Source organism: Schistocerca cancellata, chromosome 1, assembly GCF_023864275.1.
Source record: "Schistocerca cancellata isolate TAMUIC-IGC-003103 chromosome 1, iqSchCanc2.1, whole genome shotgun sequence".
In the NCBI taxonomy this organism is placed as follows: domain Eukaryota; kingdom Metazoa; phylum Arthropoda; class Insecta; order Orthoptera; family Acrididae; genus Schistocerca; species Schistocerca cancellata.
Window position 1 is genome coordinate 1,079,223,064 of NC_064626.1, and position 17,215 is coordinate 1,079,240,278.

Consider the following 17,215-nt stretch of genomic DNA (forward strand, 5'->3'; position numbering starts at 1 on the left):
AAATGCCATGTACACATGAAACAGACTAAGATTCAGAGAGAATTTATGTTTAATCTACCTAAAGGTAATGCTCATTTTACAAGTCATGCATTTTTATTCATACATTTTACTCTGATGTTGCTTCAAGCTAGTCCACAAAGCAGTTACGGGACAAATCTTATATATAACAACAAAGGTTCATTTGGGCATCGCTGTAGTCAACTAGGCATGACTGCTCCAGTCACAAAGTAGTATTCACTACACAAGTGTCATTCAATTTTCAGTGAACAGGATGGATGGAAGGACACACAATGCTATAGCTTGGAGACAGGTCCTGTTAATTTTCAATGTGACAAATATTCTATGAATACAAAAAGTATACGGCTTGATGAAACGGAACAAAATGAATGCAAATAGTGGACTCTGAACCATGGTCTCAACCCACCACCCACCTCACCACTTCTGGGATAAGATATAAAAAGACAGTGACACATTAATCAACCTGAAAACAGCTACACAGCCCTTCAACATATTGCATGGAAAATGGAGAAAACATCTTACCTAGTATGGTAGATACTATAAATGGAAAATGTGGACCTACACCAGAAAGTACAGCAGCCATAAATCCAAACATTAATATGTAAGTTAAGTACTTTACTAGTAATGGTCCTACTGAAGAAATAACCTCTTTCCTTTCTTCTGATCTGAGAAGCAGCATACCCAGCAACTCAAAAACCATTATAACTTTCCACTTTTCACACTAGCAAAGGATTACTATATGTGAAAGCCATGTTGACTGCCACAAACTTATTCTAATATAGACTGAGAATTACAAGTTCTGGTTCAATATTCATAAGTGAACCCACAATTAACATGATAATTTCTCAGGTGACTGATTGTGTTCAGGTAACAAGACACCAATGGCAATATTATTTAAACAAAAAAGAATTAGGAGATACATGTCCAGGGAATGAAGTTTTCTCTAAAGCTGAAATAGATGTAGTGCCTGCAAGAAAGCGACAGTTTATATTTAAGTTTTTTCTAATCAACCAGGTCAGAACAAATAATTTGCAGCTAGACAATTTCTGTGTCATCAGATTACGTCTCTGACACATAAAGAGAAATTTGTCAGTTCTTTTTTTGGTTGACATAAAATTACAACAAAGATTGAAATGCTGTTATCTACTGCTACAGCTGAGTTTCATCTGTAACATGAGCTCTGGAACTTTTCTGCAGTGAAAATATTTCCACAATGACAACTTACGGGGGTGCCCAATGCACTGAATGCCCACCTACATAGTTAAGTGGTCAGTGTGACTGTTATGCCAAGGACCTGAGTATGATTCCCACTACTGCTACGAATATTTTCTCAGCAGGAGGACTGGAAGAAGATGCACTCAGTCTTGTGATGATAACTGAGGAGCTACTTGGAAAAAAAGAAAAATTGAGGCTGGCTCAAAGGGCTTGGAAATTGGCAATAGCTGGGAGAGCAGTGAGTTGACCCAATACCCCTCCACATCATGTCCAAATGGTGCCACTGGCGGAGGCTGACATTGTAGCTGGTCTGTGCTGAATGGCCAGTTAGGATCAGTCTGCAGAGCTTTGCTTCCTTTTTTAATGCATTGAATGAAAGAACAATGTAACATGTTGGTTTCATTTAAGTGAAATGGCATGAATTACATTTAATTTGAAGGATGAAAGCAGTATTTGTGAGATATCTTCAGATTCAAAAGAGCTTCAGTGTAGTATTGCACCAAATCAAGGAAAACTATTACACCATGTACTGAGAAGGTGTCTTCCACACAGTTTAGCTTAAAATCATGTCATCCTCACTCTCAACCAAAGAACAGCAGTGAACCACTTTCCTTGAAAACAAAATATAATTCAACATCACTGTTTAGACTGGTTTCATGGCTTTGTCCACTTCCTTCTATCTGGTATTAATCTTTTCTCATTGACTACTTGCTATGGTAAATCCCTCAAAACTCTAAATACTCAATTTATTGTTCTTATGATTTTGTTCTCTCTGCAGCAAAATTGCTGTCTTGTGTGACTTATGTACATGTGTCATTAACTTGACTCCTCACATTAAGGGTTTCCACATTGTTCTTCATTTGTACTGTCTAAATCTTTTCGAAAAACAATGAATTATTTATAAATTTTTGTAAATCTGTAGCTACTTATATACTCCGCATGCCACTGTACATTGCACTGTGGAGAGTAGTTCACACCTGTATTAGTGATCTTCTGTCCTACACCATTCACATACTGAATGAAGAAAAAAATTACCCTCCATATGCCTCTGCACTGCTGTCTTGCCTACTTTATAAGGACTCCAAATGTTGGAGAAATACTGTAGATGCACGTCATCTTCCTAGGATCCTCCCAATAGATCTAAGTTTTCTGTTACATGATCATCCCATTTCATGTCACTTCTTACTAGGGTTCATCTCCATTTGGCATAATTGATTTCATCCAAATTTATGGCATATGGAGGGCTTTGACAGAAATGAAAGTGAAAAATGTGGGAGCTCCAGATGACCAAGTGAGTGTTGGGCAAGGCATAAGTCATTTATGTTAGTGTATAGACTCCAGCCAATGGTTGGCACAGCAGAAAGAGTACTGAGTTGTACCATAAGCATCATGGGATTGATTCCCTATGTGGAAAATATTTTCTTATTTTCGACTTTTACATTACTTACAATGCAAATAAACCAAAGTAATTCTCAATATACTGTATTATGGTATTAATATTTTCACAAAATGCATGAAAACGAAAGGGAAATGAAAATCTGGGACTGCCACCATGCAGTTTTAAAGTGATTGCCCCCAAATGTACTATGGTAGTGCAAGCTTGTGATTTATATTTTTATTATTAGGTAAAGAATTTGATCAAACACCTCAATAGATGTTTTTATCTCGGAGAGACGGCATTAAGAAATCACCCCCCCCCTACCCCCAGTAGACTGCAACAAATACAGGATTATTCTAAATAATTGACCCATTTTCAATTTTTGTATGTATTCAAGCACAAATCCAAAATGAATAAGCTTTATACCAATGAAAATAGGAAGTTTCGAAGTTTTTTGGCAGGCAGCGGCAGGCGGGCGGTGATAGTTTCAGAAACAGGCGGTTATATGAAGGAAGCCTCTATTAATCACACTGAATGATCTACGGGACCGGATCACTGGTGCCATGCACTCAGTAACACAGATATGCTTTCGCGTGTGTGGGACGAGTTTGGCTATATCGTCGATGTTTGCTGTGCAACCAACGGTGGCCACATTGAACATCTATAATGTTGATCACATTTCTAATTATTTAATAACTATTAAAAACTAATTAATTACAAATTATTGAATTTATTAAATTGATATCAAACATTACAAAAAAATAACTTTGAAACTTTCTCTTTTCATTGGTATAAAGCTTGTTCATTTTGGATTTGTACTTGAATAAATACGAACTTTTGAAAATGGGTCCATCATTTAGAATAACATCAGGAACCCTTTGCAGGTCCACCCTTTGTCCTCAGAACAGCTGCACATTCTTCTTTTCTGCTGACATACTCCATGCCCATTTAAAAGCAAGTTTGGGATCAATGTCCTGCTATAGAACAAACCTGTGGCCAATAAGTCTCTTGCCAGATATAACTGCATTGTTGATCAGTATCTTGTGATAACCTTTCTTCTTTGATGTTCCATTAATTCTCATTAGATCACCAACTTTATCATCTGCAAAACATCCACACAGCATGATCAACCTTACATCATGCTTCACCATAGGCGTCCCACACTGACTCTTCATACATTCTCCATGAAGGCAGTGAACAAACATTCAACAATGGCTCCCAAATACTTCAAATGTAGATTTGTCCATGAAGAACATCTTGGACCATTGCTGCACTCTCTAGTTTTTAAGTTGCTGTGCCCAATGACGTCTTTTCACCTTACTTTGTTTGCATAATACAGTTTCTTTTTAACCCCCTATGTACCACTATAAACACTGTTCACAAAGATGCAGAAATTGGAGCTGCTTGTATACCATTTACATCCTCACGAGTTTCAAGAGTAGTCCGAGTCCTCTGACATTTACTCTGCACACATATGAATTGATTTCCCCTGAATGATGTTAGTAGTCGTCTTCCAAACTGTGAAACACTTGCATTGGCAGCAATTGGTTTGAACAGCTGCGAACCATGGACACTAGATTGGGCTATGCCAACTTTTGTTGCTGTAGTCCTAGAAGAATAACCTTGCAGGTGCAGAGCTCCAATTACAGCATGTTTTTCAATTCCAGTCTCCTGCTTCTGCCCCATTACCAGGCATGATCAGATATACAGACATACTGCTGAATAAACACAATGGACATAAACTAATGCCAACTGATTGCTACATGGACAGCTGAAGGAATGACCTACTGAAAGGAACCATCTTAGGCACTGTTGTGGATACTCAACAGTGCCCCTCTATGCAAACAACCAGTCAAATACAAAACTAAGGTGCTCAGTCTTTACATGTTCATACTTACAGTATTTTATCATCATAATGGGGATATAATAGAATATTCGAAACAGCTTTAACCACAAATTCACAGTTGTGATAGGTGATCAAAAACCTTTGACCAATAGGGTAAATGGCTCAATCCTTGCCCAACTCGCACAACAAACATTTTTTTCTAAATGCTTGACCACCTTGAGCTCCCACTTCTGTCACTTCACTTCTGGTCAACCCCTGCAATTACTGTAAATATGGACAAAATTGTTGATGACGAATAGGTGTGATGCATGCCCTTTTTACTATTACTCTTACATATTTAAATGGTTGGCCAGACTTCTCTTATATACTCAAACAGTTGGACATCCTTTAAATGTTTGCCATTAAACCTGTAATCAAATACTACTAGGTCCATTCTCTTTGTGAACCTTTGCTTTTAGTGAACCTATGAATAAGATGTGGAGCAGCCTATCTGCATCAGTAAACCTATTCATATAGGTCTGTATGACTTAAATAAAACTAGCATTACAGGGGGAAAAAACCAAGATGAGAACTGAGCAGTACTAATTACAAGCTTTAAAGGAAAAAGTAAAGTGGGTATTACTGTTGTCAACAGTAAGTATCGTGAGTGAACAGAACAAGTATATTTCCAAAGAACATACAGAGCACATACTACTGATAATTGAACTGCTGTGCAGACACAGTAGTTTCAATGCAATAGAGATGTGGAGACAAATGGTGGTAAGAAATCAAATTAAATCCAATTACTCTACAACAAGCCATGTGAGACCAAAGATAGCTAAGATGGCGGCAAGTGATGGTGTTCAATCATGTGAAGCATGCAAAAAAGTTATTAAAATGACAGATATAGTGCTAGTTTATGGGTTATGGCGTAATAAATCCTTTCACAACGAGTGTGTAGGCGTTAGTAACAGTGAAGCTCGTACAGTAGCATGTTCTAAAGACCAAATTAAGTTTCACTGTGTGTCCTGCGAAAAGAGGTTAAGTAGCGAAAATTTACATGAACTTGAAGTGCAGAAACACAAAAGTGATATTGAAGTGAATGGTGATGTAAAATTATTAGAATACTTGCAAAATATACTCAAGTTAACAAATAAAATATCAGAAGATAACCTATCAATGAAAAAAAAGCTGGATACAATTATCAGTGCTGATTATAAGAATGAAGAATTGCAGTCTCCAAAACATAACGTAAACATATGTGAAAAACCACTTGTAAACGGTGGTGACTCCTTGGAAAGTGGTTATAGCAAAGTAAGTGAATTTGTGCAGGAAAACATTGGTACTGCAAATGGTAAACAAATGGATTTGGCAGCAGATAAACATAAACACCATATTATGGTTAATGTGCTGTGCAACCCGACTCCCACATCCAAAACAACTGTAGGTGATTGAGAAAACAGCACTGATGAATGCTGTAATAATGTAAATAGTGACAGAAACTGTTCAAATCCCTTTCTACAACAAGGAAAACAGATCATTCCGGATGAAAAAACTCCAGTCGTAAATTGTAATCAAACTGATATCATGGAATCAAATGAGTGCTTTGACGTAAACAATGTATCGGTCAACAAAACAGGATCTGGTGTTAATAAAGATGAAAACAGTCTCTACAACTCTGCAGATTCCTCAGAAAATAAACTCTCACCCAATACAGAGTGGCGTGTAGTAAGTTCTAGGAAAAGAAGTGTTCGCCATTGGGACAAGAAAACCCCAACAACTTCTGCAGAACAACAAACAAATAACACAGCGCTAAATACAGCTATACCATGCAAACTGCCACAGACAGTGACTATCAGGTCAACTCCTCCAACCAATGCCATCTCAGTAGTTGGTAATTCAAATGTTAGTGACAGGAAAAATAAAATAATAGGCACTGGTGATGACCAAGGAATGCTGTATGGGGAAAAAAGAGCATGGTTTCATTTAGGAAAGGTGAAAAGTGGAACGACAGCAGTAAAAGGTAACTAATTTTTTGAAGAAAATCCTACCAGGTCATAGCAACTTTCACATAGAAAAATTGGAATCTATGGGTGTAAATAGTAGTTTTAAGATTGGTGCAGACTTTCATCTAAAAGACAAGCTAATGGACACTGCTGTATGGCCCAAAAATGTTGTAATTAAGCAATTTTTGTTCCGGAGACCAACCATTATGCCAATAAAATAGATTATGAAGTTAAAAACAAGGATCAAGGATCACTGTACAAGAATGTTGCTAGTACTGAAAACAATACGCCTATAAGCATTGTAAGTGTAAATGTGCAGTGCGTAAGAACCAAAATGGATCTCCTATCATTTTTTATACAAGAAATTAAACCAGATGTTTTATGTATTTGTGAACACTGGCTAGCTGAAGCAGAAGGTGATTTCTATAAATCTGTTGAATACTTAGACATGGCCAGTGCTTGGTTTCGAAGAACTGCAACCCACGGTGGGGTCTCTGTGTATGCCAACAGAGACCATAGTATCAAGGAAATTGATTTAAGCAGTTTTTGTGTGGATTTTGATCTTGAATTAACTGCACTGTTATTAACAAATATTGATTTAGTTGTTGTTGCTGTGTACCATTCACCAGATGGTAACTTTGAGAACTTTATTGTACATATGGAGAACTGTTTGTGTTACCTAACACGCCTAAAGTAAAAAATCACACTGTGTGGAGATTTTAACATACACATAGGTGATGGAGATGCCAGAGAGAGGGCCTTTATGAGATTAATTACCAGTTATAGGTTGTTTATTGTAAATAAGCTCCCAACAAGAGGTAGTGCATGTCTGGACACCATAATCACCAACCTCATCATCCGGGATTATAAACTCAGTGTAGTTGAACCTATGATAGCAGATCACTGTGCGCTAGTAATGGAAACCAGTATGAGGAGCAAACTGCATATAAGCAAATGGCATTCAAACTACACATTCAAAAGAAGATTTGTTAAAGAAGAGAGACTAAATGATCTGCAAGCAGCTCTGTCTCGTGTAAACTGGCAGCAGAAAACTGCAGAGTTAGTAGGCAGTGATTCTTTCTTATGTCTGTTCCAAACCTTAAAAGCAATATTTGATGACAAGTTTCTGGTAAGACCAGTGAAGAATCCTGTGGACAAATTACAAAGCAGGCAGAAAGTTATCACTGTAAAACAATGGTACACACCCGAGCTCAATAAATTGAAGTGCATTGTAACAGTGTGCAAGGACTGAATGAAATCAGCTTTAGACATTCCAGCTAAAGAATTACATCACCACAACTACCTAAAAGCCAAAAAAGCTTATAGGAAAGCAGTAGAGGAAGCAAAAAAGAAATATAATGATACATACATTAAAGAGGCCCAAAAACCTTGTAAAGCTGCCTGGAATCTTGTAAATGAGAACAGAAAGAAGACTACCTCCTGCTGCAATTCATGTAGCCCTGATGACTTCAATGTATATTTTGTCAGAATAGTGGAAAAGACAGTGAGTGAAATTCCACACTCTGACCTAGATCTGACTGAAAACATAAGAAATGCAGACAGTTGCAGTATTCAAAACTGGAAGGAAGTACACCCTGAAGACATGATAAAAATTGTGAACTTCTACAAACACTCAGAAAGTGTAGACATCTATGGCATGTCCTACACAGTGCTAAAGAAAATTATTGCAGAATTAGCTCAGCCACTAGCCATAGCATTAAACAAATGTCTATCTACTGGTGTCTTCCCAGACTTCCTTTAACTGGCGTGCACAGTACCAATATATAAGAAGGGGGATCCATGAGAGGTGTCCAGCTTCAGACCAATCTCAGTGGTACCAGTACTAGCCAAAGTTACTGAGTCTGTGATGCACTGCCAGGTACTGAATTACTTTGATGAAAACAACTTATTCCAAAACACACAGCACGGATTCCGTTAAGGGAGATCAACAGTAACAGCCACACTGGACTTATTAAAAATGATTCAACAGAGTTTTGAAGAGAGAGAGAGAGTGTGTGGCACTGACACTCTGTGACCTCAGCAAAGCCTTTGACGGCACCTCACACACAACACTAATAGCCAAGTTAAGATGCTATGGTGTTGGAGGTGGCGTTCTAACAACACTCCAATCTTATTTGGAGAACCGAAAGCAGTAGTATCAGTGCATAGAGCAACTTTTCTTTAACAAAAACTGGAACATGGAGTGCCACAAGGATCAGTCTTAGGACCTCTCCTATTCCTCATATATGTCAATGATATGAGCTGTAATAGTGAAATGTTACAGTTTGCAGATGACACTACCTTTATTGCCAAAGGACATACAGCCGCAGAAGCTCTTGGTGCATCAAATTTGATGTTTGAAGAAATAAAAGAATGGTTCATCATAAACAAAATGAAGATCAATGAAGAAAAACCCAACATTTGATATGCAGTCTAACCAATATTGAAGACCAAGAAAACATGGAGACTGTCAGACTACTGGGCTTCAAGATTGACAGCGAACTCTGCATGAATGATCACACTACATATATATATATGCACCAAACTTTCTCACGTGATATACCTCCTGAGGAAGCTGAAGAGGGTAATAACTGACCAGTTTCTCACAACAATCTACCATGCACTTTTCCACAGCCACATCAGCTATGGACTGTTGTTGTGGGGACACTCCTCATGCTAAAAAAAAAAAAAAAAAGCCATCAGGGTCATATCCTCTAGCAAAAGACTGGACCACTGTAAGCCTATTTTCACCAGGCTAGGCATAATGACTGTTTTTAGCCAGTATGTGTTTTTCTGCCTCATTTATATAAAAGAAAATCAAAGGAATTTTAGCATAAGACAAGAAATACATAATCATGACACTCTCTGTAAGAGGAACATTGAAGTGCCAAGGTGTCGCCTATCAAGTACACAAGACAGCTTCCCAACAGTTGCCCTAAAAATGTACAATCAACTGCCTCCAGAAGTGAAATCCCTGCCACCTGAATTATTTCGGAAAAAAATTGCTCAGGACTTGAAACAATATCCACTATATTCCTTGGAAGACTTTTTCAACAGTGGTTCTGGTGAATGGACAAAATGATAAATACTGTTATGTTTTATATATAATTTTGCCTAAATTTAATCTTCTTTTTATGTTCTCAGTTAACTGCACATTTAATTTTGTGTTTTACTTAAAGTACATATTTTGCCAAAACGAAACTTTGTGTGTGTGTGTGTGATCTGCATGGTTTTGTAAACATTTTTCTTTATGGTATTTTCATTTTCTGCTATGAAGTTTTACTTTCCTGTTTGGTTATATTTCATTTTCTCTATGTTCTATGTGTTTAGGACACTGCATAAATATTTTCTTTTATTTGTAATATAAATGTCGTATATGGTGTTGTATAAATGTTAGTTGATAAACATTGTATTTGTTACGCAGTCTGTCCAGCCATGGCTGGTAAACAGCGAAAATAAAGTAATAAAGAGTCCCTTACACCAAAGTACTCGGAAAATATCCCCAGAAAATCTCTGAACTGTTATTGAAAGAGTTTAGGTTCGCACTGTATAGCATTTATCAACATTTAAACAGAGCTGCCATTAACTACACTAAGCAGAAATTTTGTCCATGTCTTTCTGAATTACTTTACAAATGTCTAATGATAAAATTTCCCTTCATATAACAGCTTCATCAGCATCTTGCAGTGTTTCTGGACCTACCTGATAAATTGTTGCCCTACAATGACAATGTTAGGGGCCTTGGTACACAACAAGCAGAAAGATATGTATGTTCAGTAAACTAGATAAAAAATTAGTAATGTTATATCTCAGTAAGAAACTTGAAACTTTTAGCACATGTCAGGAGCATATAGAGGAACTCTGGCTCAAGTTCAAAAGAATAGTTGATCACACACTAGATAAATAAGTACCCAGTAGAAAAGTTCATAATGAGAGGGAACCTCCATGGTATACAACCACTGTAAAGAAACTTCTAAAGAAACAGAGCTTACTGTATAAGGTGTAAAATGAAGCATAGAGCTATAGATAGAGAGATGCTGAATGAAACGTAGTTTGCTGTCATAAAAGCAATGTGTGATGCCTACAGTGACTATCATAGCAGAAAACTGTCAAATGACATTTCACAAAATCCAAAGAAATTCTGGTCATATGTGAAGGCTGTTAGTGGCACCAAAGTTAGTGTCTGGTCCCTAGTGAACGAGACAGGAAATGAAGCTGAAGGTAGCAAAGCAAAAGCTGAAATGCTTAACTCTGCCCCAATTTAATCTCCCTACCACTGAAAAGATGAATGAAATAAGTGTTAGTGTCAGTGAACAGCTGTAATCATTAAAACTGAACTAAGCTCCAGGCCCTGATGGAATCATTGTCAAATTCTATAATGAATTTGTGGCTGAGTTAGCCCCTATTCTAAATAGAGTCTATCATAGATCCCTTGAACAAAAAAACGGCCCTGTCCTTGGAAAAAGGCACAGGTCACACCCCTCTACCAGAAGGGTAGTAAAAATGACCCATAAAACTACCCTCCAATATCCTTGACATCGATTTGCTGTAGAATATTAGCAAATATTCTGAGCTTAAACATATTGAGGTCTCTTGAACAGAAACGTCCTTAATGCCAACCAGCATTAATTCTGAAAACATCGATCATGTTAAACACAACTCACACTTTTCTCACATGACATACTGAAAGCTTTGGATCAAGGCAAACAGGTAGATACAGTATTTCTTGATTTCTGAAAAGCATTTGACTCACAAATAACACTATCCAAGTGCCACTCACTGATTCTGATACACTGCAAATATGTTGCAATCTAGGTCAAAATACGAGACACACATTTTTTTATATGTGCCCATATGGCCACTAAAATGGTGAAAACCCTCCCGAAGAAATTGTAGTTGTTATCTTTTTGACCACAAAGTCAAAACAGTAGGAGATATAACAAGTTGCTACTGTACTTTACAACCATGCAATCACATTTTCAAACATTTTGAAATATTTCAAAATCCTCACCTCACCTTAAAGTTTTTGAAATGGTGAAAAGTTTGTGTATAGTAAACCTAGCAGTATATCTGACAACAAATTCAATCATATGTGATAAAGTTACATTCCAAAGTTGCAGTAGTCAGGTATAAGTTGGGAGGACCCCTACATACCGCTACATGTGCACTCTGTCCGCCACCGTATGGCACTTGTCACACATGGCAATATAGTGTTGTTTGTAATTTCACAGTGCAACCATAAAAGACAGGCTCATGAAGAATTTAATTGAAAAAATAAGGTCTCATTCTCTGTTGAGTCCGGGAATAACCAACATGAAGGTGGCGAGAAGCTATTCCTGTTTTGTTATTTCATGGTCTTTAACTGTTTGTTGTTTGTTTTGTTTCATTTCTTTGGTTGTTCGACATCTATTTTGTTATTTTAAGATATTTAGGTTGTGTTGCATTATTTTTGATAGTTGGTGCAATAATGAGGGGACGTTGTATTATCTATTGCAAAGATGTGCTGCATAAAATGATTCAAATGGCTCTGAGCACTATGGGACTTAACATCTGAAGTCATCAGTCCCCTAGAACTTAGAACTACTTAAACCTAACTAACCTAAGGACATCACACACATCCATGCCCGAGGCAGGATTCGAACCTGCGACCATAGCGGTCGCGCGGTTCCAGACTCCAGCGCCTAGAACCACTCGGCCACTCCGGCCGGCTTGTGCTGCATACACAAACACACTGTGTGCCACACTCATCTGAATATTGCAATATAACTGCACAGTTACAGCATGTATCACAATTTTAAAGCAATAATGATCAGGTTTTTCTGTGATGTATCTGCTCTTTAACAACGAATATCTAAACATGTTCGCAAATCAACGCGATGAGAACTGATTATGAATCAAAGATTGAATTTTCAGGATATTATTCCTCAAGTCCTTATAGAAGAATTACATCAGAGAACTGTTTTAGAAAATTCTTCCACAGTCTGAATGTGTAAACATTAAGCAGGTGTGTGTGTGTGTGTGTGTGTGTGTGTGTGTGTGTGTGTGTGTGTAAATAGGGAAGTATAATAGAATAACTTGTTATTGCTCTAGTTGTTGAGAACGATCAATGCATGACATATATCAGACCTAAATGAAAGTTTTAGCTCAATAAAAAGGTTGAAAATGGAGTCAATCCTTCCAGAAATAATTAGTATTCAGACAGACGTCCAGAACACTATACAGTTAGCCACTGCCACAAATGAAGCTAAAATAAAAAGAATTTGATCACCATTGTATAGTTGCTCAACATAAAATGTTTTGATGATACCAGGATTTTTATCTGACTTATCACTTATTTCACCTCTGGCAATGGTTGTTAGTGCAGAAACTAATGAGTAAAGTCAATAACAGGGTGTGTAAGACAGTTCAAAGGTCGGAGGAAGGCAACAGCTTTCTATCTCTAGAAGGACCATGCGTAGTGAAGCACTGTGGTGTTCCAACAAATCTTTGCCTAGAGGATTGTGTACAATAAAGAGTTATAGCATAAAAAATATTATGCCCAATAAAAGCCAGCGACCTCCCATTATCTGCATTTGCTACTCTACATACTACTGTCACACAGCTGACCTGAAGAGGTCAGTTTAATGGACGTGTTGAGCAAACTACACTCATGCAAATTAGGTTTAATACTAAAAGCAATAAAAATAAATATTGCTTACTTCTGATAGTCATTTGTTTGTATTCTTCCTCTGAAGGGCAGGTGAAATTATCTCTCCAATAAAGTTCCATACCTTGCCCACGATGAAGCTCCAAAAGTTGCTCAGTGTAAACAGTGGTTGCCTCTGGGTGACCCAGCCCTAATACTCTCTCCAGAGCAATGAAGAAAACATAATTTGCTGCATTTATTGTGCTAGCTACCCCATAAATTGAATGAGCAACAGGGATTCCTCGCCTTAGCACAGAATTATCTTGAATGTCATCAATACTGAAAGAATATTAGACATGTTTTTACAGAATACTACTTCATACTGACTCATTTGCATTTTATATTTTAAAGTACACTTACAGAAGACTTGAATTATGTAACATTTGAACAATGTCTCCAACAGCATTCAATTTATCAGCTGGTATTTTAAGCCAATAATTGAATGCATGAGCTAATTTTGCTCTTATTTGCTTCCCTGGAACCTGTAGGATGTACTTGAATGGCTGCAATAATTTCTGAAAGGAAAATAATGTATTAAACAACAGTTTAACCAGTTTTAGTAACTTTGAAGCAAAGGTATGAAATACAATAAATTATCTTTCACTTACTTCTCAATGGTGTAAGTTCAAAAATAATAGGCCGTACTTTCAACTATTTTGTTTCACAGTTTTCTGAATATGGTGATATAAATTTATCTACTATTTTTATATGGGTATAAATCAGTTACATATCTTATGATTGATACAGTTTTTATTGCTAAGTACCATGATGACTCCAAACATTTACAAAACTTCCTAGTGCCAATTTTTTATGACATTAGGCCTGTCATAATGACTGTCATGGTTTTAAAATAAAAGTACCCACAACAAAAGCCTAGATAAGACTTCTTTACTTGTCACTGAAGAAACTTATTCAACTGAAGTAAAATTTTGTGTGCTTTTGAAAAAACACAAACATGTATATAATATGCACACAAAACAATAATTCATAAGAAATTTGGGTCAATGGATGGGTGCAATTCTACCCATCTGCTTTGACCAGTGACATACCTAAGGTGTGTTGTGTGATGTCACTGAGGTGCAGCACATTAGAAATGGATTGTGCTTGCAAAGGACCTGTTGGAGTAAATGGTGGCACACTAAAAGTGTAGTGCTTATTTATAAATTGTCAGTGATGTTAGTGTGGTACTAACCTTAGTGTTGTGTGTTACTTGATGTTGTGGGCATTCGTTTTTTGTTTCCTTGGCAGTATGTTGTTTCATCGTCTTTAGTTATTGGATACTGATTTATTTTTCGTTTTGAAATCATTAGTTCATTGCATTGTTAATAGTTTGAAAGCTGCCCCTCTCCCCTTTTCCCCTATCTATGGATGTTACAATGAAGTTAACTAGTCATTGGTTGGTTGGCCACATGGCGAAACGTGCAAATTGTCAACAGTGCAAACAGAGTCAAGTTTCTGCTCCTCGAACTGGGTACAAGTATAGGCAGCAATGTTTTCAGTGGATGTCAGTAATGGTTATTTTGTTTGTTTGTGTGTGTGTGTGTGGGGGGGGGGGGGGGGGGCTTTCCTTTGAAACATTTGCTTCCAGATTCTTTTGTGTTCTTTTTGTTCAGTTTATTCTCAAGGATTTTGTGTTTATTTTTTGATATTGTTTTAGATTGGTGACATCATTACTCTATATTTAGCTTGTCCCTACCCAAGACCCTTTACTTTCTGCCCCATTAGTTTCATTTTATTGCTGTAGTGGAGTATTTTGCATGGTTAAGTATCTCTGTTCATGGATGTATTTGGTGAATTTACCGTTGCCATATTGTATACAGTGGGAGTAGGAGTGCTCACCACCTTGAAGACGTCATAGGTCAAAGATGATAGGTGGAATCTGACACTTCTGTATTGCCAAAAATTCTGTTCTTCCTATAAATATTAGAAAGTATAAAATGTGGGACTTCCTCATACTCATCTTCTTCTCAGTGCCATTTCCTCATCTTAATGACTGTCATCAACAAAATTCTGCAATCATCATCTTCAGTCAACATATTTCAGTTAAATGAAAATGTGGGGCTACAACAGCTGCCAAAGAAATGTCTTTATTTTTTTTTTTAATTGTTTGACCCAATAAAAACACTAGTAATTATATAAAGTCTCTGTTAGACACAGAAATGCCAGTACTTTCATATTTTTAATACTGAAACAACATTACTATGTACCAGTTCAAATGAATTTTCTGAACAAAGAAACCTTTCCATACTTTCCAAGGGCACAAACACAAGTCCTAATCCACATTTTAAAACAGTTCCCCTGTTTATTCACTTTAAAACCAAACAATCAAAAATCAGTGACACCAATAACATACATAAAAATCAAATTATAGGAGAAGCTCGCTCAGTCCATTCAGACTTGCTTTAGCAGTGGACATGGTGTCTGGTGCAACAGACATAAATAGCAGGAAGGTGCTCTACCTTAGTTACTTTGAATCCAAATTAGAAATGGTTTAATTTTTGTGGAAGAATTCGGGTCACACTCACGAATACTACTACTTCAGAAAAGAATAATTAGAAAAATGTTCTGCCTCTCCGAGAACATCCAGTCGCCCACTCTTCAAGAACCTAAAAACATTACCTATCCCTGCATTGTACTTATTTGAGATTATCATCTTAGTACACACTAGTCCTGAGGCAATGGATGAAAACCATTTCATACAACACTAAACAAAGAAAATTTCATGCTTCCAACACATCGTCTAAAACTCTTTATCAACATACACTCAAGTATATGGGGAATGAACGTCTACAATAAATTCCAAGGATAGAGACATGATAAGCTTGGAAATGGGTTCACTGAAGCGAAAGTTATATGAACCTCTGGCTGAAAAATGCCATTACTCGGTTGAGTAATTTATGAACGATGAGATAATCATTTAACACTGTGAGTATTTAATACCATGGTGTTGTGCAAAATACTGTGTGTATTAAATAACGCCTGTATTTTAAAAATTCTAAACCCATTCAACGCGTCACGCAAGGCTGGCTGGTTAGTTTCATGTTCCACGAATCGTTTACACGATTAATTGTAGTGTGGAACAAGTAACTTTACATTCACATTACAAATTTACCTGTAAACTTGCTACAATTTGACCGGTTACAAGCGGTTGTTAATTTCTTTTTAAATAGAGATGTGACTTGTTAATTCCTAATGTTATTATACAATACCTCGCGAAACAATAAGAACTACAGAATGACAACACACTTGTCACCAGCAACAAGGATTATCATAATGCCCTAGCCTGTTAACGCATGTTATGTGTCCTATATGTCATATTTTGGCCTACTGATTGGCACTGTATTACCTTGACAAATCCTGTATCATTGTGAGCTGATCCTTGGATAAATAAACATAAATAAATAAAGAATCATTCAGACAAACTCACTTCATCTTGATCTCTTTCACCAGTTTTACTGTATGGCATTCCATTTTCTTTTTGGTGTCCGTCCATTCTTCTTCCAGCAAACGCAACGAAAAACACAATATTTGACAGACGACTTCTTGTTTACATCACAAATACGCCGGTATCAAAGATTATACATATATAGCTTGAGCGTCAAAGACATTGACAGGAATCACAGAACTACGCTCTGGTGGCGAACACTGGCCTGAACCGCTCCCGCACACCGTATTTCACTGCGAGATAGTTTATCGTGTGCCTCTAGCGCATGCGCAGTCGAGACACGAGGCCGTAACGAAATCGCGTCATAGCCAAAGCATATGCGGAGCAGGGCAGTCCTGTTTTGTTCCGAAGCTTGTTACTGACAGCATGTTTACAAAACGCTTATTCGTTCAGAGCCTAATGTAATCACATGTGACGTAACACATGCAGATACTGCGTCATCATCAGCGGCTTAGAGCATTAAATTGAGACTACGTGTGACAATATCAGATGCTGCATAACGAGGAGAATGATTGCATAGACCATGGAATGCAAATCGAATACAACTGAATGCTGAATTTCCATGGACGCTGTTCGTAATCTACCGTCATGACAAAAATATTCTAATTACAGAAATATATTTCAGTGTCTTCATACTACTTTG

At 37.1% G+C, this 17,215-nt stretch overlaps 1 protein-coding gene across 2 annotated transcripts in view; it reads right to left on the bottom strand.

Annotated features, from left to right (window-relative positions):
• The window catches only part of LOC126091066 (terpene synthase), a 53,700-nt gene extending 36,903 nt beyond the window's left edge, over positions 1-16,797 (bottom strand). The window contains exons 1-3 of one of the 2 annotated variants that reach the window (XM_049907034.1): positions 16,555-16,797; positions 13,488-13,642; positions 13,213-13,406 (exon numbers count right to left, since the gene is read on the bottom strand). In XM_049907034.1, coding sequence (XP_049762991.1) covers positions 13,213-13,406; positions 13,488-13,642; positions 16,555-16,620 — 415 coding nt within the window. In that variant the 5' untranslated portion in view covers positions 16,621-16,797. Of the gene's footprint in view, positions 1-13,140; positions 13,407-13,487; positions 13,643-16,554 lie in introns of both variants that reach the window. The other variant, XM_049907033.1, reaches the window with a different exon arrangement.
• Positions 16,798-17,215: the final 418 nt, after the last annotated feature.